General features: G+C 40.3%; 1 protein-coding gene across 2 annotated transcripts in view; it reads left to right on the top strand.

The window, feature by feature from the left end:
• The first annotated feature begins 12408 nt into the window (after window positions 1-12408).
• The window catches only part of cacna1da (calcium channel, voltage-dependent, L type, alpha 1D subunit, a), a 60018-nt gene continuing 48664 nt past the window's right edge, over window positions 12409-23762 (top strand). For both annotated transcript variants that reach the window (XM_087176026.1, XM_087176025.1), the window contains exons 1-2: window positions 12409-12852; window positions 14525-14630. In XM_087176026.1, the coding sequence (XP_087032152.1) occupies window positions 12551-12852; window positions 14525-14630 (408 nt within the window). In that variant the 5' untranslated portion in view covers window positions 12409-12550. The remainder of the gene's footprint in view (window positions 12853-14524; window positions 14631-23762) is intronic.

Here is a 23762-nt window from a genome sequence, read left to right as displayed (position 1 = left end):
GTGTGTGTGTGAGAGAGAGAGAGAGAGAGAGAGAGAGAGAGAGAGAGAGAGAGAGAGAGAGAGAGAGAGAGGAGTGTCTGGATAATTGGGAGGAGGGGGGCATTTGAGGCATCTCACCCTGATTCACTTTGGCTTTAATGTCTAAACTAATAACTCAGATCTTGATGGTTGATTGTTCTTTGTTATTTATTCACACCAAACACCTCATCCGTGTTGCCAAAGCTCATGTTTGAACAGGTCCTGATTTGTTTGTACTAGAATTTAAACAGTATAAAAAGATGACGGATGTGAGGTCTATATAGAGAATTAACAAAAAAAAGGAAAAAAAGTAGGAAAAGAAGAGAATTCAAAATTTTCATCTCTCTTTATTTGCTTATAGCAAATAAGCAAATACAGAAAACAACACAAAATAATCAATAAAACAACAAAATCAAAAAATAATTAAATTGAGAAATATAGATAAATCAATACAAGTCCAATGAGCAGCCCACCCTTTTGAGCAGAGCATAAGAGCTTTAATGATTATAATCAACTTTTAGTCTGGCTTTCACCATCATCTATATCTTCATCATATTGTATGTATGTATCATTCTTCATTTTTGTCAAAGGTAGGATTTTCTATCTCTATTATATTATAGTATATCACTAGTAAATTGTAGAGTATATCTTACAGTGTCTATAGTGGTGTTTATACAATAGTATAGTTATGTGCAAACTATCGTCTTTTTTCATACAATTTGAAATTATACGACGGTATTATTTAGCCTTAGGGTCCTAAGGTGGATATTTACTTCAGAGAAGGTCAATCCTGCATAATGTCTCTCCTCAGTCTGCATCACCCCCTCACTCTGTTCTCTTTCTGTCTTCTGTCCAACATCGTGATGCTCACTGAGCCTGACGACTCCACAGATCGAGGACACTATGTTCTTTCTGCAACAGACCTCACAGACCTGATATACAGACATGCCTAGACCTCACTACTGAGAGATAATTGTAAAATACCTTGAGGATAAAACAGCCACAGTACACTGCTGAAGCACTTAAACTCTATTATCTTTGAATGCTGCCAAGAATATTCAATCGAATTAATGAATTTCCTTATTTCTCTAAAATCAAACATTACCTATTTACATGATTTGAAGCTGAGGGTGAAATTGTACAGATAAATACAGCACAGTAACATCATACTCGACCAAATGTATTAACTATTTTGTACCTTTCATCTCAATATATTTCATTGTATATAAATTTTGTTATGTGAAATATTAATGCAAAATCGAAGGTCTTGCTTTTACTCACAAAGTATGCAAACTGTGAAAGAAAGTTGTCAAATACCAATTATCAGTAAGAGTATTTTAATAATTGTTTTTTCTTTTAAAGTTTTAATAACATATTGGTTTGATTTGGTTTTTTTTTTGTGCAGCCTTTGCACAAAGCATTGCATGCATGCGCACAAAGCATCCGACCGGATTATGGTTATGGAGAGGTTTGGCCTGCCATCTAGGGGATAATCTTTGATAGTACATTTGACCTGTTTCCATTGGTCAGTCTGCTGTAGCTAATGTGTGAGCTGATGAGAATCAATAAAATATCAGGCAAGCAGAAATTGATGACACTCTAAGTCTATTTTGGTAAATCAGATTTTTTTTGTAAGACATAAATCTAAATCTAAATGTCTGGATTGATTATTTAGAAATAGACTACAGTGAAGGCCAACACCTCATTACATAGTATTACGTGTGTGTGTGTGTGTGTGTGTGTGTGTGTGTGTGTGCGCGCATGTGTGTGTGTGTGCGTGCGTGCGCATGTGCGTGTGATTAAAGCAGTAGTGTAGTACAGTGATGATGTGCAGAGGAAACTGCAGATTAGAGTTGTGTCAGTCCACAGCTGGTGATGTGGTACAGTCCAGAATCTTCCATCAGACAGAGAGAGAGGGCTAGCATTAATATTATTGTACAATATTATTGTCTTGATATATCTTGTTTGGGAGCAGTGAGCAAATTTTAATGCGCACAGTAAATAAACCCCACTGTCTGTCCAGAATCTTTTCAGATTTTTGGCGTGTATTTTATTTGACCTATATGATAGATAATTCAAACAATACTGTCCGTTGCTTGACATGAACGGTCGAAAAAAACGCTGACACAATAGGTCAGTGAGGCGTTATATAGATAGAGCAACAAGACGTTATCCTGCATGTGTCACATGAACATTTGCTTCATTTCATTGCTCCATTTTGAGCAGCCTGTTGTTACAGGCCATTTGTTACCACCAGAGGGCACTGTCTCCCCATAAACAAAGTATTATAGCCACCATAAAGATGGTTTATGAGAGATTTCCATCCAGTATACAAGCAAATAACTGAAGCAGAAAAAAACATTAGAAACATAACATAGTTATTCAGCAGCGAGGACTTTTGAAATAATTCATTATTCATAAAATCTGTGAATTCCGAATCAGTTTTTGAGGTCAGATGGCAATGAGAAATGTATTTTACACCATAACCTTATGGAATTAAACCAAATGTGGAGAGATGTTAAGTTTCTACCAATAGAGACAGGATGACAACAAATTCAAGTGTCTGAACTTATATGATCATGACACGTGCTCCCTTGGTGTCATTGCTCCAAATCTTCACCCTCTCTCGTCCCTCATTCATTTCCTCTGCGCCTCTTAAGCCATGTGATCATCTCTGTGGATTCCTGCCCTTTGCAGTAGCTGGGAGGTCATGTCCCAGCACCTCCGTGCTCACAGCCATGGTGATGGCATCTCGCAAGCCTCCCTCAGTGCTCTCCTGGTTCCACCGACATTGTCCTTCTCCCAGTTTCCAGCAACTCCTCTGGGCTCCTGGGTCCTGTCAGAAGAGCTTTCCTTCACAGAGCCCCACAGGTGCCAGCCAATGGTAGCCTGGGAAGAGGAAGGCACGTGATGGTGTGCAGCCAATGTCAGGCACCCACAACTGCACACTTCCTGGAGGGAGAGTACATTCAGAGAGCATGAATGTTTCTATTTTTAATCTCTCTGGCAGAAAAAGAGGAGCAAAGCAACCACTTTTGAAACAGTGCCTTAATATAACACGAGCATGTGTGTGGCTCTTCTGCCACAATGCAGAGCTCAGGTAAACAAAAATGTGCTTAGCACTGTTTGGCTTGAATGAGTAAGAGGCTTTTAGCAGAAGCGTAAATTTTAACACACGCACACACTTACTGTACGTCCAGGCCCACATATGTGTACATCAAGTGCACTCATGCATGCTGACATGTGCACACTCGCACACACAAATTAACTCAGGAATATGCTCAGATATGCATATGGATCTCTCACACACATCCATGAATCTTGGTACATTGCTTTAATGCCAGTCGCTCCTTCAGGCTTGAGCCTCTTCCACTCTGCTCTTATCACTCCATTTCCTTAAATCGCTCTGCAGTCACCATGATGACATAGTATTTGCCCTTCTATCTGAGAGCTGTCTGTCACCCAAAGGCCCCACCCCCTGACAGTGCATGAGACAAGAGAATAGGACTTATGATTGAATTATCAACAGAGCATTCAGTCCTACAGCTGTTCACAGCTGGATTGGATGATTATCGTGGAAGTAGGGGTTTGGGTTGGGTTGTGGGCACAGATGGAGAGAAAAGAGAAATAAACAGGAGAGATGTCAATACAAAGCCCTGGCATGGTGGTGGAATCAGTGAATAGGTGAGATAATGAAAGCAAAGTGGATTAAAGGAACTATTTGAAGATGAGAGATATAAAGATTCAGATGGAGAGCTTAAGATAAGTAGAGAAAATGAAGAAAAAAAGGAGAGACAACAAAGAGAGAAGAAGATTCAGAGAGGAGAGGAGAGTGTGTGAGCAGGGGTTAGGGCTGAGCGTGTGTTGTGGGCTCAGCAGTGAAGTTGACGATGCACTGGGAGAACAGCTGCGCTGCAGGGCTTTCAGGCTCCATCACTACTGCTCTCCTTCAAGCAGCTCCACCAACACACTCCCTCACACACGCGCACACACACACACACACACACACACACACACACACGTACACACAGCTCTCATAAACATGCAAAAGAACTGATTGTTGCATCAGTGCACATGAATGTGCTACAATAATAACCAGGTTTTATATGCATGTTCAGGCCTGGGAATAAGACATCAAGTGCGCACAGTCATAGTTAAAGTCGTTTCAAATGTGCCAAGTCTTTATTACCACTATGTGATTACAGATTTTTCAGAAATACAGCTGGTGTAGATAAGGAATACAGAAATGTTGAATGAGACTGAGATTAAAATAGAACTAGAAAGAAAATAGCAGTTTTACAGCTTAGGAGCACATGAGTGAAGCGCTCATATAGATTTATTGCAATCTGATTTAAAAAGAGCTACAGAAAGAGAGGATGTGGGTGGGTGGGGGGGGCTGAGGGATAAAGGACATAGAGTAAAAGCTAAGTGCATTTACAAAGAGATAGAAAAATATAACAGTTGCTGTTGCATGTGTAAACTAAACACATGGTGCATTTTTGAGTCAACACATCATAATCCCTTTAGAGGTTGGCCAAACAAAACATTTACACAGGACCTTCACCACAGCAGAGTTCAGAGCCAAATATAATTCTGCTATGTGCAAATATAATTCCGCTTTGTGCAGATTCATATTTGTCGGATTAATGTATAAATTACAGTATGTTCAAGACAAACCATCTTCCTTTACAGAAATAAAACCCAAGTTAAGGGGAGTATTATCTTGTACTGTACCATCAGCATAGTCCACAACTCAAGTTCTAGTCCACAAATGCGTAAAGTAAATTCAAACATGCTCCATATGTATGGAACATGTTTGAATAAAGTCAGTTTTAGTTGGGAGAGTTTGGTGGTGCAGCGAGCGGAGAAGCACATCCAGTCAGAGGTGGGAGCAGACTGCTGTACTGAGCCAAATGGCATCCATGGTCCCTGGGGGCCACTGCACCCTCTGTCTGTGTTTTTACTCCATTTTCAGTAAGAAATGAACTGCATTGCGCTTTCCTCCTGGGGACTACAGACAGGGCTTGTGTGTGTGTTTGAAGGAGAAGTGAGACACAGAGTTTGAACACAATCTCACAAAAAAAAACACACACAAACACACACGGATACATGCACATCAGCTATTCCAGGTGAATGAACAGTGAAACATGTAACTGTTACCTCCACCACCCTCACTACCATACGGCGGTCTTTGTAGGGAAATCATGAGTACAGAGGAAACCAGGTCAAGAACAACAGGAGAGAAGAACAAAAAAGAACATTTCTTAAGGGTGGGGTTGAGAAAAAGAGCAGCACTGATATATTTCCCAGTAATAAGTACATATAGTGTTAATTTAAATCATTAGAAACAGGTAAAGTGATAACCACCTCAAATGTCCTGGATTCGGTATTAACCCATTTGGAACCATTGATTGTCTATTAGCCTAGCAAAAGAACAGAGACTGGAAACTGGGTAAAACAAATCAAACTCATGTCCTAAAAACTCTCAAGGACTCCTCTAACACCCTGAGGCTTGTACAAAGACACTTGACCAATATTTCTCACAGAGTTTGAGTGTTTAGGTGTTTGACTTCAAAAAGTGTAGCGGCAGAGGACTGAACCCCCTCCCAACCTCCAGAGAGATAGAAGCAGGGGTTATTACATGGAGAGCCATGAGTGGCTAACATTTTGATGCAACATGGCGGCACAAGTGTTTTGTATAACAAATAACAATAGTGCAATTTATACTGCACACTGCTTTGTGCCTCCACAAAGCTGCTGCCCATGCAGGCTTGGGCCTGTGCTGGCCCTGCACTGTGCCTCCATACCGGCCAGCACTGGCTTTTTAGACTTAGCTTGAAACTACGTAAGACATCCACTAAAGTCCTTCTTTCATTAGTCAGTCTGTTAAATACACCCCCCCCTCCCCTGTAGTCTGAAAGCCTGCTTTTGGTTGCAAGAAAATTGACAAAACGCCTGAGTGAGTCATTAAAATCCCTGCTCCAGCCTGCAGGGGCAGTGCTGTGTGTGAACCCTAATTCTCAAACAGCAGCAGGTCTCCTCATGGAGAGTTTTAGACATAATTATAGCATGGTTTAAGTCATGGCCAGCAGTAGATGTCCTAAATGTCCCCTGTAACAATGCGTAACAATGGGGACTGTCTACGTGTGTCTACGCATTTCTAACCAACACTGTTGGTTAGAAATACTAGACACACTCACACACACACACACATCCATAGGTGAATAATTCAAGACGATTCTAGAAGAAGCCATTATCCTGGGCAGACAGGTAAGTTGATACGGTGAGCCTTGTTCATTCCTCCTCACCCAGTCACTCTCCACCTCTCACCAAAGGCTGCTGGAGTTCACTCACTGACCAACTTATGGGGGGAGAGGATGGTTGTTTTCTGCTCTTTGTTTTCAGCTGGGACATGTAGGTGAAGCGGAGGCCTTGGCTCAGCGGTTCTACTCTAGGTAGGAGTTTTACAACACTGACAATAAGGGCTCAGTAGTGCAGAACTGTGGTCACTGCCATTTGAGCAAACTGCAAGTAAAACATTTTTTATTATATCATGTTCTATTTGTACACTGTACTATGATTGCCAATATTGATCAAAGCATTGTGTAGAAAAAGAAATACATCTTGGTAAAACCATAATACTTTTGAATTACAATCAACCAGTCTTGTAGAACAGCTGTTGTTCCCTCTGAGCCAAAGAGGCTTGATACGAGAGTGACAGGTGACTGAAAATAAAATCCACTGAAGAGTTTTTAAGGGGTCTTCTGTGGGTCAAGGCTATCATTTGGTCATTAGTTTTTCATAAGGGTGGGATTAATGAGTAATTGTATGTGTGACAGTATGTGTATAAGTGCTCTTTGTTGCTGTTCCATTTGTCAGACACGCCTTTACTTAGATACATTTTTTTTTAATGGTAGGACAATGTTAACCATATGTATGTATGTTTTACAAAATGTCCTACCTCAAAGTGACTGTGTCCACAGAGATCTAAAGTTGATGAGCTGGACTGATCATGTACTCTTTTACAGATTTACAGCTCTTTTCAATAATGTCCCTGACATAATGTATTTTTTTTTACGGTTTCTAATTGGAAGCCATCTCAAACATTTAGTGAAAAGAGGTATCTCAATCTCTGGTAAACTCTGGAACAAAAGCTGCCAGTGGACAAAATAAATTATCTCTGAAAGAACGAGACTCCCATATTTGCCTTCGATATTTCTATTTGTAACATAAAATACTTGCTAAAGGTAAATTCTTGTATTTACTTCCATACATCTGGTATACAATCTGCTTGCTTACAAAGAACAGCTGTAAGGGGAGAGAGGTGTGGATGTTAAAACTGGATCAGGCAGGGTGGTGTTGACTTACTTTCTCATTATGAGCACATGCACTGGAGGCAATTGGGAAATGTAGTTATGTGCAAATGGCAACAATTTGCAGGGCAAGATGTTGTCTGTGGAAAGAACATATTTTCACTGACTTTGGCAGAGGAGATATGAACGTCATTGTTGCATAAAATTAGTCTGGGTGATGTCTACCTCGGTTGAATGACACATAGACCTTCAACACATCCACTATATACATAAACAGACAGTATAACCTGTGGACATTACTTGACAACACTTCAAATTATTCCTTTGTATAGACCATCTGGTAACAATATAGCATTCTGGTATACTTTCCAGTATGGCAAGAATTTTTGGCTTGGCCATATTTAATTTAGGTGTAGGGTAATATATTGTATACCCTACACATCAAAATTATATTGTTGAATCAAACTGATTTGCAAATATTTTAAAATGCAGACCTGCTACTTTTTCTGGCCTCACATAGGGCTCTGGTTTCTTATTAATTAGATTTTTCTCTGACCAATCGTAATAGAGTAATACAGTAATAATAATATACAGATACAGATTCTTTGTATGCTTAATTTTTCTCTCTCTCTCTCTCTTTGTGTGTGTGTGTATGTGTGTGTGTGTATAAAAGGCTAAGAAAGACTGATTTCAGATTTCAGATATTAAAAATTAAATATTTGTTTCATTTATCTTAGGCAGCTGCTATTTGCACCCAGGTGTTTGCAGCCAAAAATGCTATTTACACCCAGGGTGAATAGCCAATGTGGCTATTTACACCTATTTATATTGCTATTTACATAGAGCATGGCAGAGACAAGCACCCAATTGTCTGTAGCCAACAATGCTATTTGCACCCATGTGGCTATTTACACCTGGGTTTTAGGCTCTCCCAGATCAATTCAGTGAGTCACATGGGAGAAGATCTGGCTGGCTTTTTAACACATGGTTCATGTTGTGAAAGTGTCTATTTTAACCCAAACCTTGATCTTTTCCTAAACTAAGTGGTTTTGTTGCCTAAAACTAAATCCACCACAACCTTCTCCCTTTTCTTTATACCACCTCACCTGACTCCCTGAAGCCTTTCTGCCTGTAGCATTTAATAAGTGCCTGATGGCAGCACACATTTAGGATGCCACTTATTAAACAGCGCATTGCAACAATTTGTACCGTCCTGTCCCGCTATTTAATGGTGCTTTGAGAGCCATTGGGCATTGTAAATAGTTGCCATGTGACTATTTTCCCCAAGTTGCAAATTGGCTTGTTACTTTTATCAATGCCCTCCATATTTAAATTAACCATGGTGCATATTATGGTATATTATTGTGCGCTATGGTATACATACTCTGGTATACCAAAATAGCAGCATGGTGCAGTATGGTATAAAAATAATAGTAATACTAATGATAATACATTTTATTTATTGATCTCTAGATGCTCAAAGAAAACTTACACAACAAGTTAAAAAGATGACAAAGACTAAAAACAGGATGCTGCACTAGCACTTTGGAGGCACTGCAGGCCAATGGGGCCTTCTCTGAAGATTATGAATATGTTCAATTGCACTCTGATGTCTGTCATATTTGAGGCTAAATTTCACATTTTGTATTTTCAGAAAAAATAAAATTTCAAGAAAGAGTATAAGTTATTTGCAATGAAATGGCTGTGATCTAGTGACCAGTTAAAACCTAGTGAGGTAGGTTGTTTTCTGACTTAGCCCACAATGTCTTGAGTGAATATGTGCCATCTAAATGGAAATGTGTTGGGCAGCAATTATTTTTATTTGAAACCAAATTTTGATCCAACCTATTAAACAAGAGTCCAAACAATAGAAGTGGTTTTGTTGTCCTGCTAGATTTTGTTTTTTCTTTAATAATAGGATACCGCATTCTAATAATGCGCTCGTTATAATGGGTTTACATGTTATAACTAATGTTTAAAGTTATAACCTAACTTACAACTGCAGAGTTGATGACAAAAGTCTTTAATTAATTACTATAAATATTTGTAGCCATCAAAAGACTATATGGCTTATTAGAAAGTGAGGAACCAATGAATATTTATCAATGGATTACCAACATTTCTAACTACATAATTACCAAATACAAACTAACCAGAGAGATTTTCCACACAAAAGTTGTTCTTATTAATGCCTTATAACTAGCTATAAAGCATTAGTAAATGATTGATTAACCATAACAAAGCCATTAGCAGTATAAAGGTGCCCTATTAGAAAGTGGTATCCAGTGTATTTAATATGATAAGCTGATATGAGGGTGTATGACTATTTTAGTAGCCTACATCTTTAGTAGTACAGCTGTAGCCTACAAATTAAAACAATGATTTGAGTCTGTAGTGACCTTCACGTGATTAATGGATGCTCCATGTGACTCTGTTTGAAAGGTGTCACCTTTTATTTAAGAACCAGGAGCAGGTGACACTGTGGACTTGCCATACAACCGATTTGACGTGAGCAGGGGCTTGTGCAGGAGAGCAGGAGAGTCGGGGCCAGAGGGAGGAGAGCTTGCTCTCTGATGTACACTCGTTTCTCTGTTCACTGGCGCCGTGACGATAAGCAGGCAGCGGACGAGGATGCTCTGTTGTCTGGTGCGCACTCTCCTCCTGTTTCCAGCTCTCCACGATCACCATGGAAGAGCTTAATTAATGCACAGGCTTTATTTGTCCCTCCTGCTCCCGGAGCTGATGTATTTTAAACCGCTGTTCGAGACCGGACCTGCGTTTTTCACCAACCCCCGAAGCACTGGACTTGTGTTACCGAGCGGAGAGGACTGCTGACGGCTGGATTGTGAAGTCTTCAGAAAAGGTAGCTACAGCACGGTGCGGTTTCTGCTCCACAAACTGAAGTTAGCCTCCTAGCATAGCTGCGTTTTCCCGCATGCAGGCAGTGGTGATGCTTTTTTCTTTTCTCCCATTATATTCAGAGGACAGCAGTTATTAATGGCCACTTTCCTCTCGACGCTGTCATGTTCGGTGGATTCAGAGGAGGAGATTCATCGCCTTGTCATAAACAATACCGACAGATGCATTTGAGCACAGCACCGTCGGGGCTGACAACAGGCTCATGCCCTTTCTACAAACTGAGGTTGGCTCTGGTCATGTGGACCGGCCACTACATTAGCCCAGAGTGTAAGAGCATCACTGATTGAGGTTTGTTGTAATAACGTTGCCAGCTGTTTCTGCTGAGCAGCGAGGACCATCTGACGGCCGTGCGTTGCTCAGTTTTCACTATGAGCGCCCGGAGTCAGGCTGTCATTTCACATCGGCTTTTTTTCGTTTTTTTAAATTTATTTATTTTTTTGGGTGGGGGGGTGATTTCACCACATCTTACCTTGGTGGTGTCCAGGGAGAAACATGAACGCGCTTGATGGTGGTTATTTTGTCAGGAATCGCTCATTGAAATGTCAGTGTTCATTTTCATCATGGGTGCACGGTCGACAGTGTCGATGCAGCAATGAAATTAATATTCCAAAAAAAAACTAAGACTAGCCTCGGCTACATGGAGGCAGCAGCGTAGCACAAAGGAGATGGAAAGCTGGCAGTCTGAATTCAGCGCTAGACGTGCAGTTTTACATCACAATAACACTCATATCATATTCTCCCTATGTAATTTAAAGATAAATTCTTCTTGGAGCATCACTGCAATGTGACCTTTTCTGTTTCTTCCTCTGCGGGGCCTGCTCGCAGTTCAAGGACTTACACAACTGATGTGACCAAGTGATGCCTGAGAGTGGCAGCTCTGAATTTGCACACTTAATTTGTGTGTGTGTGTGTGTGTGTGTGTGTGTGTGTGTGTGTATGTGTGTGTTTTGGCTTGAGCTGCATGTCATCTGCTTCTATTTTTCCTCATGGAATATGGTCAGTTTCAGGCAATTTTGGATTGTTTACTAAATTTAGACTCTTGATGGCAACACCAGAGGCAGGCCATATTTTTTTTGTAGTTAGAGGCACAGGGAGATACTGTATGTTTCCCATTTGGTGACATTATGGAAAAAATCTTATTGCTTCTTTCTCCTTCAAGAGACCAGCTCAGTTCAATAATCTGCCCAATATACTTTATTTTGCAGTCTTTGGCATTTTAAAGGTGTGTGCATTTTAATGTCCTCGCTCTCATGAAGTCTAATATTTCTAAACTAAACTAAAAAGTTCTCATATGGTCTATTTGTAGGCCAGTATGTTCTGTATTTACCAATACAGATAACTCCTACACCTTCCATTTCACTGAACTCCCATTGCCTTTGAGCCCATGTGGAGCACCTACTGCACTGTTTACCTGTTCAGTGCACCCCTCCAGCACCACACATCCCTGGGAAATATCCTCAAGCAGATATGTTAGAGTTTGAGCCGGATTGTCAGTACTGGACTTGGGACAAAGACAACACATTCAATTAAGACAGGGCGAGGATGTTTTTATACACAGCAAATTTCATACCCAAGGGAAAGCACAGTTCGCTTTACCTGAAGTTTAAGAAGAAAAGAAAGAGGAAGAAGAGAGAACATTAGCTAATAATAATATTAGTAATAATGATAGCCATTCACAACATACAGAAGTACATATATAGATTATTCAGTCACAAAGGACATATTGTATGTTATTAAAAGGCAACAAAAAACATGTTTAAAGACATTTTTTAAAAGGAATGAAAGGGTGGGAATATCTTGCATCCTCAAGGAGGCTGTTCAAGCATCTATCAGCATAAAAACTGAAGCAACCTTGCCAAACTTTGAATTGACTCTGAATAGAGCAGGAACGTTAGAACCAGTCGACCTGAGAGGTCTGAGGAACCTTTGAGCGGGTCTAACATATAATGAGGCAAGGCCAATCAGAGCTTCACAGACAGGCAGAAGAACCTTGAAGTTCTTCCAGAGCATACTGGAAGCCAATATAATGTTTTGAGGTCAGATGTGATGTGCTCTGCTTTTGCTGAAAATCAATATCCTAATATAAGATCCTTTTATTGTTAGAAAATGTGTGTACTAATGTCATCTCTTCTCACCTTTTTTTTTCATTCTCAGAGGCAAATTATGCCAGCAGCACCAGAGTCGCTCCCCCTGGTGACGTGCCAGCTCATTGGTCAGACTATTCTGCCCTCCTCTAGCCTCCCTGTCTACCCTGGCAGATCCATGCTGCTGGATGCTCCTCACAGAGCCACGCCCGCACCATGAGCGCCAACGGGCCAGCCCCAGACCCTGCCCCAGCGGCCCCAGAAGCCCCTCCTGCCTCTACCCCTGCCCCTGCTCCGGTCCCAGCCCCAGCCCCCGTGGCACCACCCGCTCCTCCTGCCCCGCCTGCCCCAGCGGCCACTACCATCCCGGTAGGTGCGTTGGCACAGAAGAAGCGGCAGCAGTATGCCAAAAGCAAGAAACAAGGCAGTAACGCCAACAGCAGGCCACCGAGGGCTCTGTTCTGCCTCAACCTCAACAACCCCATACGCAGGGCCTGCATCAGCCTGGTGGAGTGGAAGTATCCTTTACTGTGACTTCATGTGGTGTTGAGACTTGATCAGTTATCAGTCCTTGCTCATAGAGCTGAAATTATTAGTTGATTAATAGATTAGTCGATTGACAGAAAATGAATGGGTACATTTTTGATAATTGATTGATCACAACAACCAAACAATGCCAGATTAATCAATAATAAAAACAATTGTTAGTTGGAGCCATACTTGTTCAAATCTCCTGTATACCTTTGGATACTATTGGATCTTAGTTATGGTAATTATCAGTATTACTATATTAATATTAGTGCCTTTTAAAGTAATCAGAGTCAGGCCGCTTAAAGGCAACGACAAGAAGAAAAGAAAAAACTGAAAAAAACAAAAAATTCTCGGTTTAAACGTTTAAATAAGCAGTTTTTAGTTAAGCTTTGAATTCCGCATTTCTGTCTGTTGATTTTATAGATGCTAGCTGAAGCATGATGGAAAGGAAAAAAAAATTAAAGTTACAGGCCAAAAAAAAAAAAAATGAAAGAATGAATTTATTGTTCTCAAACCACAGTACGTTGTCGTCGTTGGTAATGTGGGATAAAAAAAACTGCTCTGATAAACGCAGGATAGCTTTCTCCTGCGTATCATGTAGAAAATGTTTCTCCCACTAAAGACACAGTGAATGTCCTGAATCCTAAAATACTGGTGGGGCACTTTGTAGACTAACTGGCACAACACAGCTGTGTGACAGTCTGGTGGGTTTGTGGCTTAAGCAGATGTTGTCATCACAAAAGCCATCAGATGTTATAAATGAGATTGCCTAATATGAATTGCAAGGATACATTTCATAATCCATCTTTGTGTGTTTGTTGAAAAAAACAGTCACTGGGGATTTACTACCAGTACACTGGGAATGCGGCTGTAGCTGTATCAGGTGTCCCAAATTGTTCTGCATGCAACACAGCAACAGCGCTGCATGTTTGTGTCCCACAGCTGTGATTGGAATATTTGGTCAGTTCGGACATTTGAGGATGAAAATGCGACAGTGCCTGTGTCATTGTTTTTGTGACATATAATGTTTGAGATAGATGATGAATCAATGAAACATTCCCTGCTCTTAACATTGTGCCTTATTTTAACATTTAATTGTTTTTTGTACAAGTCACAAGATATTCTTCTTCAGTTCATTAATCCATTTCAGGATGGCAGTTGTCTCTTAGCTGCAGGATTTTGGTTTTGGGTAACAATCTGGTGAATCTGCATATTGAGGCTGAGTTTGGGAAATCTGGGTTTAAGAGATAATCCTGACTATACATCAGTGTAATACAGTGGTTTACAAATGTTTTGGCTTGTGACCACTTAAAATGAAGTTTTGTCTGCTCCTCACTCCTCCTCACAGTCGACATGTCTATGGATACGACAAACGTGACATATGTCTGTGGATCAACAGGGTGACGAGGCCTTTTATTTGACTCAAATACAAATGTTCTTTTTTGCCTTCCTAGCAAATTGCTTATTTTTTGAACCTCTGATATAATATACAATTTAACAGAGACAATTGTTGCCAAGAATAAGGGACGTTTATGTCACAACTTTTTATATAGTGAAGGAGGTGTAATGTCATAGCTGGGGTAATTTTATTATATTATTTATTATTTAATCTTGCTGTGTTACATGATTCTGTGTTTTCCTTAACTTCTTTTTTTTCAGGCCATTTGATATCTTTATATTAATTGCTATTTTTGCCAACTGTATGGCCTTAGCTGTCTATGTCCCCTTCCCTGAAGATGATTCAAACTCCACAAACCATGACCTGGTGAGTAGCCTTTTAATGTCTTTATTACTTGGTTGTTATCCATTCATCCTACTTACACTCAGCCGATGCAATCAGAGTTGGACTGCTCTTGTTCTGCAAAATTTTTATGTGGACTGTCAGAGTCTACATAGTCAGAAGAACCTCTTGTTGTGTGGCTTGAATTAAGGGTTGTTATCTTTGAATGCAGTGATACATTCTTGCAAGGATTGTGCTGTTTGTGATAAGGAGAAAGGGAAGATTATATCCTCTAATGCCTCTTACTGTTTTTGTGTTTGGTTAGCTTTCATCTGTATTATTTATTATATAGTTTCAAGATAAGTTGTAAAATGTATTTTTACTTTGTAATCCCTGCTGTCGATAAAGTTTGATCTGCCTTTTCACTGTGAAGATATTGTTTGAGGTTTTACAGTAGTAAGACGTTGCATACAGAGTGTGTCTTCAGTATCTGCTGTGCCCACACAGAGAAACACTTTGACAACTATCCTCATTGGTGCTTTATCATGTCATAGTTTTCCTCTTCAGAGGTTTTATTCAGCTCTCTATTTTTAGAATTTTCTCGTCATTGCACCACTCTGTGCACCTTGTGCATTTATGTCTGTGTGTGATGAATTATGGGTGATGTAGTGTTGTAAGCATTGTTCCACAGCTGAGGATGAGTGCACTCTCCAAAAGCCTGACAGACACGCAGGATGTGGTCCTTACACGAGCAGAATTTAGCTGTAATGTTCAATGATTCATGAGCAGCTTATACAGTGTGTCTGCAGACATTTGAATGTTCTTGAAAGCTTCGTCTGAGAGCGGGAACGAGTTAGAGAAAGGTTACCAGCCTGGTGTAAAAGACCGGCGGGAATGTTCCTCTGTCTGTTACGCTGCTGAACCCGCTGCGCAAGATAAGCTACAGCTTTGGTTAAAAGTGTGTCTGGTCTACTTTATCAAAGTAAGGTGTACTTCTTCCTAGTTTGACCTCCTGGAGGGTGACCTCAGGGTTTTTGTTTACACAGCGGTGGTGCATCAGAGGAAAGTGGGCCATCTGGGACATTATGGTGTCTGATACAGTGCTATCTACAGTATGTTGTCAGGTTACGTTTAGAGTGAAGTTTGAAAGGGTATTTTGTCCTAATAATGACTTGGAAGAAAATGTACACACTTGCATAACAAAGATGGACAAAGAATCTGGTAAAATGTCGCGAGGTTGGTTGGACTGAAGAAAAGCATTGCTGAACCAGCATTTTAATTTCAATAATAACGATAATGTCGCTATACTGTAAATACATCAAAGACAGAGTTTAAAGTTTATACTAATAGATTTGAGCGTGTTTGCTGGACTGAAGTAGTTACACACACCCCAGCTCTTTTTGTCTTTGGTTTACAGATGAATCAGTCTGACCCATTAGATTGGTATCAGTGCCTATCTGTGTAATATCTGTATGTGCTTCACAGTTAATGCTTTTAAATGTAGAATTAGGCCCTTATTGTGAAACCATAATTGTGCTGATGAATTGAAAAACTATCTTAAGTGAACAAAAATGAACTCAATTATATACTTTTAATTTTATTTCATTATTTTTACAGAGTTGTAAAGGTTCAATCAGAGGTTTAGAGATTTTATTTTAGGGAACAAAGATCAGTGGTATCAGATTGGTACCCTGAGTTTTAGTATCGGACATCAAGGGAGACAGATTGGTTAGATTGGGGCGTCTCTACTCTGGCTTTGTGGTGTTACTACACAGAATGAATGTGAGGTTAATCTGAGTGTTGAGAGAAGCTACTCTCAGCTGAATGGCAGCTCTATTGTGTTTTAGATGGCTGCTGAGCTAAATAGCTCTCAGTGACAGATGCCACTCACTAATATGTGCCAGGCTTCGCACTGATAATTGACCACGTGTGCAGTGTTGACAGGCGATTATTTCATAGTGGTAACTTTTTTCATAGTCTCTAAATTTCAGGTCCTTTCGCAGATTTGCCTCACAATCTGTCATGTTACTAAATTCAGAGCATTGTTAGAATTTACTTTCATACGTATGTTCACAGCTTCACTTCCTCATGTTTTAAAATCAGATCCAAGGGTGTGTGGCAGAGAGGAAGGCCTGGGAGCCTTTTAATACAATATTGACTCTAATAATACCCAGCTAGCATCAAACTAAATACCTAAGCTTCCCAGGAAGGGAGCTACCCTCCACATCTAATCTCAGCCTTTATAATGCAAAGCAAAGAACTGTAAGTGTAAACATGATGGCTAGTTTATCAGTTTTTAATGATGCCTTCATTATGTCTATTGTCTGAACCTGTCGCACATAGCTCTCCTCTGAACAGGAGTGTCAGATTGGATTCATGGATGCACCCATTAAGAATGAACCTGAAACACTACATTTTATGCACTGCCTATCAGATGGTGCAGGACTGAACAGCATCATCGATGTGGCCTACATGCTTCATGAACAAGACCATCAAGTAGAAATCAGAGGACAAGCTGATGAGTTTATCACACACTGGCTTTCTTTCAGCAGCCCTTACAGTGAGGACAAAGCGAGAGCGAGTCTTCTTTAACTGCACTTTGGATGTTTTTTTTTTTTTGCTTATAGTTATTATATTGAATCTTCTCTAACGCTGCAGACAGCTTTACAATGCTTGCGCAAGACTTTGGTTTAATTCTGCAGTGTCAACATTAAATCACATACCAGAGGGCGAATAATGCAATCTCTCCCTTTTCAGCAGAGGTTGAACAATAGAATATTTTGTAGGGCAGGTGTGCCAGCTTGGCCTTAGTTGTCCTACAGAACTCGCGCTGTGCTCACAGGAGGAGTGCTAGAGAGAAAAATGCTGAGCTAGTTTTAGCTATAGTAGCCAGCAGGTAGGGCTTTAGTGAAGATTCCTATTTCACACCGCTCTGCTCTGCAGCCTCACAGGTGGACTGAGGACTGATATGAAACCCGAGGTGGGGTGCTGAGAGGTCTGATGTGTAAAGCAAGGATCAAATTATATCACAAGGCAGCAGAACTATGCAGACTTTTACTCAGTTACACATTCGAAGGTGGTATGACTTTCAACAGAGACACTGGAACTCTGATGCAAACTTCCCGGCTTGTGGATGTCTAGATCGTTCACTTAGTGCATTGCCTTTTAGCACATTATCAGCCAACATTAATTCCTGAGAGGTAGGAATGCAGTTTCTATTCATTTGTTGGTGCAACGCTCTGCAGATAGTGTCTAGGTGCTGCAGAGATGCTGTCAGTTAGAACAGTGCATTGCTGCAAAGTCATAGAGGCCTTAATAGCATGAGTGTGACCGTCTTGTTAGTAAGGCTTGGTTAAATGCAGTAGCTCATTATAAATAGAAAGCAATTTCCTCCTCAGGCGGAACGCAGGGCAAAAGATTGGGGTCTTGCCACCACCAGGAGGCACAAGTGAGTAACAGGATGTAGCGAGCACACACATCCACTCACACGCACGTGAAGACAACAAACCCTGTCAGGAAGATGCAGTCATTTCTTCATTCCTCTCTCTTGCTTGGCTCTCTCCTTTATTGCTGTTCCTTTGTTTAGTCATTCCACTGTAATAGTAAGAAGTGCGCACACAACCCATTCCTGCACGTGACTGTGTCTCCTCGGCACCCACCTTGTCTAGGGGACAGACAAATGGTCTGCAACCCTCCTGCCTTTGCTTTAAGGTCATTTCTGACTTATCTATCTGAGACTCAACACCCCAGGCAGCTCCTGTTGAAGGTAGCTGAGCAAAACAATGACCTTTTCATGGTGAATATGATTCATACATCTCATCTTTCGTAAGGAAACATGCAGCGAATTGCGTCTGGTATCATGTAGTGCTTGCCCGTATCGTTGTTATTGCATAACTCTGGAGCTGCAGAGCTATTTATTTTAGTGGGGACAAAAGGACACCAATGTAAAGACTGAAATGCGCACAAACCAATAGAGAGGTCATTTGGATGCCAGCAGAGAACTCACAGTTCGATTCAGCTTCACATTCAGACGCTCGTACAGTTGAGCACGTCAGCATTTAGAAAACATGAATCATTTTTTAATGTGAGGGACTATGAGTGACACATGCTACAAGTATGGGAGTTTGGTTTAATTCTGGATCTTAATTATGTCAAAATTATTTCCTTTACATATATATAAATAATATTGATATTTTGTGTCATGACAAGAAGCTAAGAAGACAAATGTGGTTCACGCAGAAAGAGGTGAGGGGGGTTGGGGGGCAGGGAATCGGAGACGGTCATTATGAACATCTGTCCTCCTTGTTTAAGATTAACAAGTGAAGCTTGCTCACAGTAATGGCAGTTACATGCTTGTCATCTCCCAGCAATGTAATGCAATGTTGCTGTGTTTTCTACTATGACACAAAAACAGACAGCACAGATCATGTAGTTACATCTTTTACTGACATGTCAACGGCTTTGTAGAAATATGTTACATTCATTCATTCATTTACACTCTTTTAGAAAAGAACCCTCCTCTTTTATCATGAAATTATTCACAAAAATGTACTACGTACTATATGCTTCTATTGGTATGTATAATATAAGTTACCTCTGTGTCACAAGATTTAGAATTAAACTTTATAAAATGGGCTTAGCTTTAGCTTAGCTTGCTCACTACTGTGCAGCTCATACGCAGCATGAGCTCTGCACAGCAACACTGAGGTCATACTATAGCACAGTGTCGTAGTATATGTTGGTCTGCATGCGACTCTGTTGTTGGTGTGGGATGATACAGTGCACCACAAAAGGAGCAACTGGCAACAGAGAGGAAGTCATTTCTGATGTAAATACATACCAACAACCATCACAGTGCCAAACTTGTGACTCGAAGCCAAAGCCTGTTGACTGATCACAGTCGCTATAAGTGCTTCAGTGTGACATCCAGCCACTGAGAGGCATCCAGTGGTTCTTGTCAAAGAGTATCAGAGGCACAATAAGATGTTTTTTGAGCTCACGTCTGATAACATTGTCAATGCTTCCATAATATCTTGCCCTTAAAACTATCTGAAGGATACAGATATTGTCTTTAGAAAGTTTTACTGACATCAAGATTATGAATGTGTAAAAAAAGACATTCCTCTACATTATTTATATATATATATTTTTTTTACCATAATCATTCTGCTTAGAGTATTGGTAGTCTATGAGTTACCGGTAACCTGAAAATGGAAGCTTGTTGATGTGCATTTACACTCTGCTCTTGTCGCTCTCTTGCATTAAAGTGCCTTGCATTAACTGTGTAACATGCTTTACAGCCACTCGTGGACGAACAAGATCCTTAAAATAGTAAAGTACAGTTATAAAGAGTAAAACACAGATTGTAACGTAAGTTGTTGTCTTCTACTGCACTGCATGGTGTATGAGCATAAGCCCCTTTTTTTGTGTTTTGGTCTTTAGGCTTTGTATAAGATAAAAAACAAAAAACAAAACAAGCCTCATTATCTCATTTTACAACTTTTAGCCGATAGTGCGCCTCAGTGAGATATCAGTAACCTGAAACACTGAGGAAGTTATTGACATGTATTTCCATTTGAGGAGTGCTGCTAATGTTCATGTGTCAGTGTTGTTGCTCGACTATGTTGCAGAAGAGTGTAAATGTGTACATGTGTGTAATGGATGAAGCAGTTGGCTGTGTGTGTGTAATGGCTGGAACAAGCAGCAACGTCTGGACTGTGGACTCCCATAGAGATGATGGTAGAAGTATGTGTTTAGTCACTTAACGTAACTGCTCATTTGTGGCTCACACTAGCACTGTCCCTGCTTGTTATCTTGAATGTGTATTTCTGCATGTGTGTGTGCAAGTGTGAGAGTGTGTTTGTGTGAGTTAGGAAGAGACACCAGTGGGGAGAAAGAGAGAGAGAGAGACGGTAAATAGGGAGTCAGAGCTGTGTTAGCTTAGCTGTGTGGATATTGTGTGAAAGTGCATCCATGATAAAGTACAACAGCAGAGCATGTGCACAGTGTGCGTCAAACAGGCCTTAAAGCAGAACAACAGACGATTTATGAATTAATTAATTTTTTTTCTCAGGCTCTGTAAATAACAGTGTGACAATAGTATGTATTTTTGTTTCGAGTCTCTATGATTCGTTTTGTCCTAATAATCTCAATGTTTCAGAGAGAGCCTAATGTTATGCAATAGTATTTTCCAGTTAACGTAATTGCACATTATGACATATTTGTACTGTACATCAAACCCACACTAGATTATAGAGATTTAAGAGAGCATTCAGCTGCAAGCCTGTTGCTAAGTCAGTTAAAAGATAAATAACATTATAGTATAAAATATTATACATATATATAATATTATTACCAAAAATACATAAAGAAAGAAGTACCGGTAAAGCTAAAAAAGTCAGTATAATAAATGAGATAAGAATCAAGCAGCAAATACATACAGTATATTGAAATTAAGTTAATGAAATATAGTACATAAAGTAAAATACATATAGTAAATAAGATAAAATACAGTATGCTAGAAAACTGTTGTGAAATTGTAAACGTATTACATTTTAGTATGCACGTTATAGTGCACACTGAAACTATAAAAGTCCGGGAATACGCATGTTTTTGTTTGTCTGTTTTTGATTTGTTCCCAGTTTGCATAAGGAATAATTGTCACGTCCTATCAATTTACTCACCTTTTGCACTAAAACTGCCGGCTGATTTTTAGGTAAATGTGCACCCACTTCTCCACCCACAGGAAAACGACAAAACAATAGATTGAAACAGAAAACGTCTAAACAGCAGTGAGTGAGCAGTCTTTGCACTGAGAGCTTTAGCTTTAAAGTGTAACAGATTGTTTGGGTTATGGCATGTTTTTAAAGCATATGTTGATTGTGTCATGTGTACAGTGCTGTAGCAACGACAACATCTCTCCCATAATTATACTGCCGATGTGAAATTCATACATTTGATCATATCGTTTGCTGCCATTAAACCAACAATTGCACCATTGAAATATTTATTTGTATTTTTTACGTGGCTGACTCTCCCAATGTATGTGTGCACACATGCTTGGACTTGAGTGTGTGTGTGTGTGTGTGTGTGTGTGTGTGTGTGTGTGTGTGTGTGTGTGTGTGTGTGTGTGTGTGAGGGAGACTGAACTCGACAGAGTGAGAGAGTTGAATTTAACATGCGAGGCAAGATAACTCAGGTTGACACCGAATCAAAATGGTAAGAGTTGTTGTAGACCAAACACTGACGAGAGACACCAAACCCAGACACAGTGATGGAGACACCTGTCCATGTTAGACGGCTTTTGCAACACAGATTTCCTTGATAGTCCTTTTACTAACCATGACCTGCTGATTTCAGCACCAGCAATCCTGTACTTTTTTTGTGAAAATATTTGCCTCGTCTACCGCCTGCCTGAGCCAAAAGCTACAATAAGAGACATTTCAATAGAACTGAAGCACTGAGCTTTGATTGGTTGATACGCAGTGTGGAGCTTAAGAGCCGAAGTTTGGCTTTTGGGATCTTACTTTAATTTCCTGAGTTCAGCTGTTGTTTTGGTTTCCATGGCAGCTGCTCTATGTCATATGTAATTCCTCGCGTGGACACACATCTGGAAGCATGAACGTGTGTTCTTACGGATTCACCCAACAGTAACGGACGACTAACATTCACAGGGACACTTTACAGGTGTTGAGACTCAAATTAACAAACAAAGAAAACAAACAAAGAGATCATGAGCCTTTTGTAATTTAAAACATCTGTAATTTGTGTCTATGTTTGCCTGCGTCGTTGAGTGCATGGGCTTGACTGAAATGCTTTATTCTCTGGCAGGCGCTGCAGTGTTTAGTTAGTCAGATGTAGCATTTGTCACATGCGTACACTTGCACGATTAAACAACATCAAGAGAAGCTTTGATGGTCCTGCTAATGAGCTCCGTTCCCACTTCACTATTTAAACTTTGAAAACCTCTTTGCAAACCGCAGCAGATTGGACCCCTTTGGCTGACACATGGCCGCTGTGTACAGGTCGTGTTGTATTGTAGATGACGGTTCAAAACTCACACTCCCTGGTCTCTGGCACCTGCAGCACTTTGGGGAACCGAGAAAACGGCTGCATCTTGATTCAGTGACTGCATCCCTGTTCAGCTGTGTGCCGATTGTGTAACTTTAGGGCAAAACCAAGTAATACATCAGCAACCACCTTATGCAACAAATATTCAGTGTGATGTTTTCTTGCTTTGTGAAGATATTTACTTGGTAGTGTGGGTATGACCTGCACTTGTAGTGTTTTCCTTGGCAGTGTGACATCCACATCCTCACAAAACTCCTGCCCGCCCCCACAGTACTTCATATACACACACATAAACTTGTGTCTACACATTCACTACACACAAACTGCACAAATGAATACATGGGCAGAGCTATATAGAGTGATAAAGAAGATAGCACGGGAACAGATGTAATTGCAATAGCAATTGAACTGTTGGATTTATGGGAATTTCTGCAAACTCTTGCCTAATGAGAAATAATATGTCAGGATAGATAGACTATGCTTATATCTATATTTAAGTCAATGTACATAGTGTAGGATGAGCTGGTAATGTACCAGACCTTATTAAAAGATGCAAAAGATAAAGACAAACCCCACGCATAACACACACTTTAACAACCATCCCAATATAGACTGCACACTCAAGCACACTTATTTACTGTGCAAACCTGCAGGAGTAGGCGGTGAAGAAGCACTAAATGCTGGCTGCCCTCACCCCCCTGGCTTGGCTGGATGGCACTGACTGATCTATACAGACAGGGGAAGGAAAGAGAGTTAGCGAGAGATGGAGAGAGCATGGGGGAGGGAGTTGTAGCAGAGAGTGATGTGGGAAGTCCTACAGAATATATGCCTGCTCATTGTGTGCAGAATCAGATCCAAATTGACAATTATTACGTCTCTTGTGACACTCAGGAGATATCTGCTCTCAAACTGTCCCATGACTGACAACTGCAGAGTTCTGATTGGTTTACAGTCACGTATTGGCTGCTGTGTTGTGTAGCATGCGCTGAGTATGCATACTGTCTGTTGTGCGACATATGACTCACTTTGAAATTGGTATTGTTGCTTATAGTTTTTTGAGTTTGCTCTGCTTGTAAGCTCTCTGGTCGCACACAGATATCTAACATG

The sequence above is a fragment of the Seriola lalandi genome, unplaced genomic scaffold (assembly GCF_002814215.2).
Source record: "Seriola lalandi dorsalis isolate HSWRI2012SDOR001 ecotype SW California unplaced genomic scaffold, Sedor1 jcf7180002054522, whole genome shotgun sequence".
In the NCBI taxonomy this organism is placed as follows: Eukaryota; Metazoa; Chordata; class Actinopteri; order Carangiformes; family Carangidae; genus Seriola; species Seriola lalandi.
This window is presented reverse-complemented; position numbering and strand designations above follow the sequence as displayed.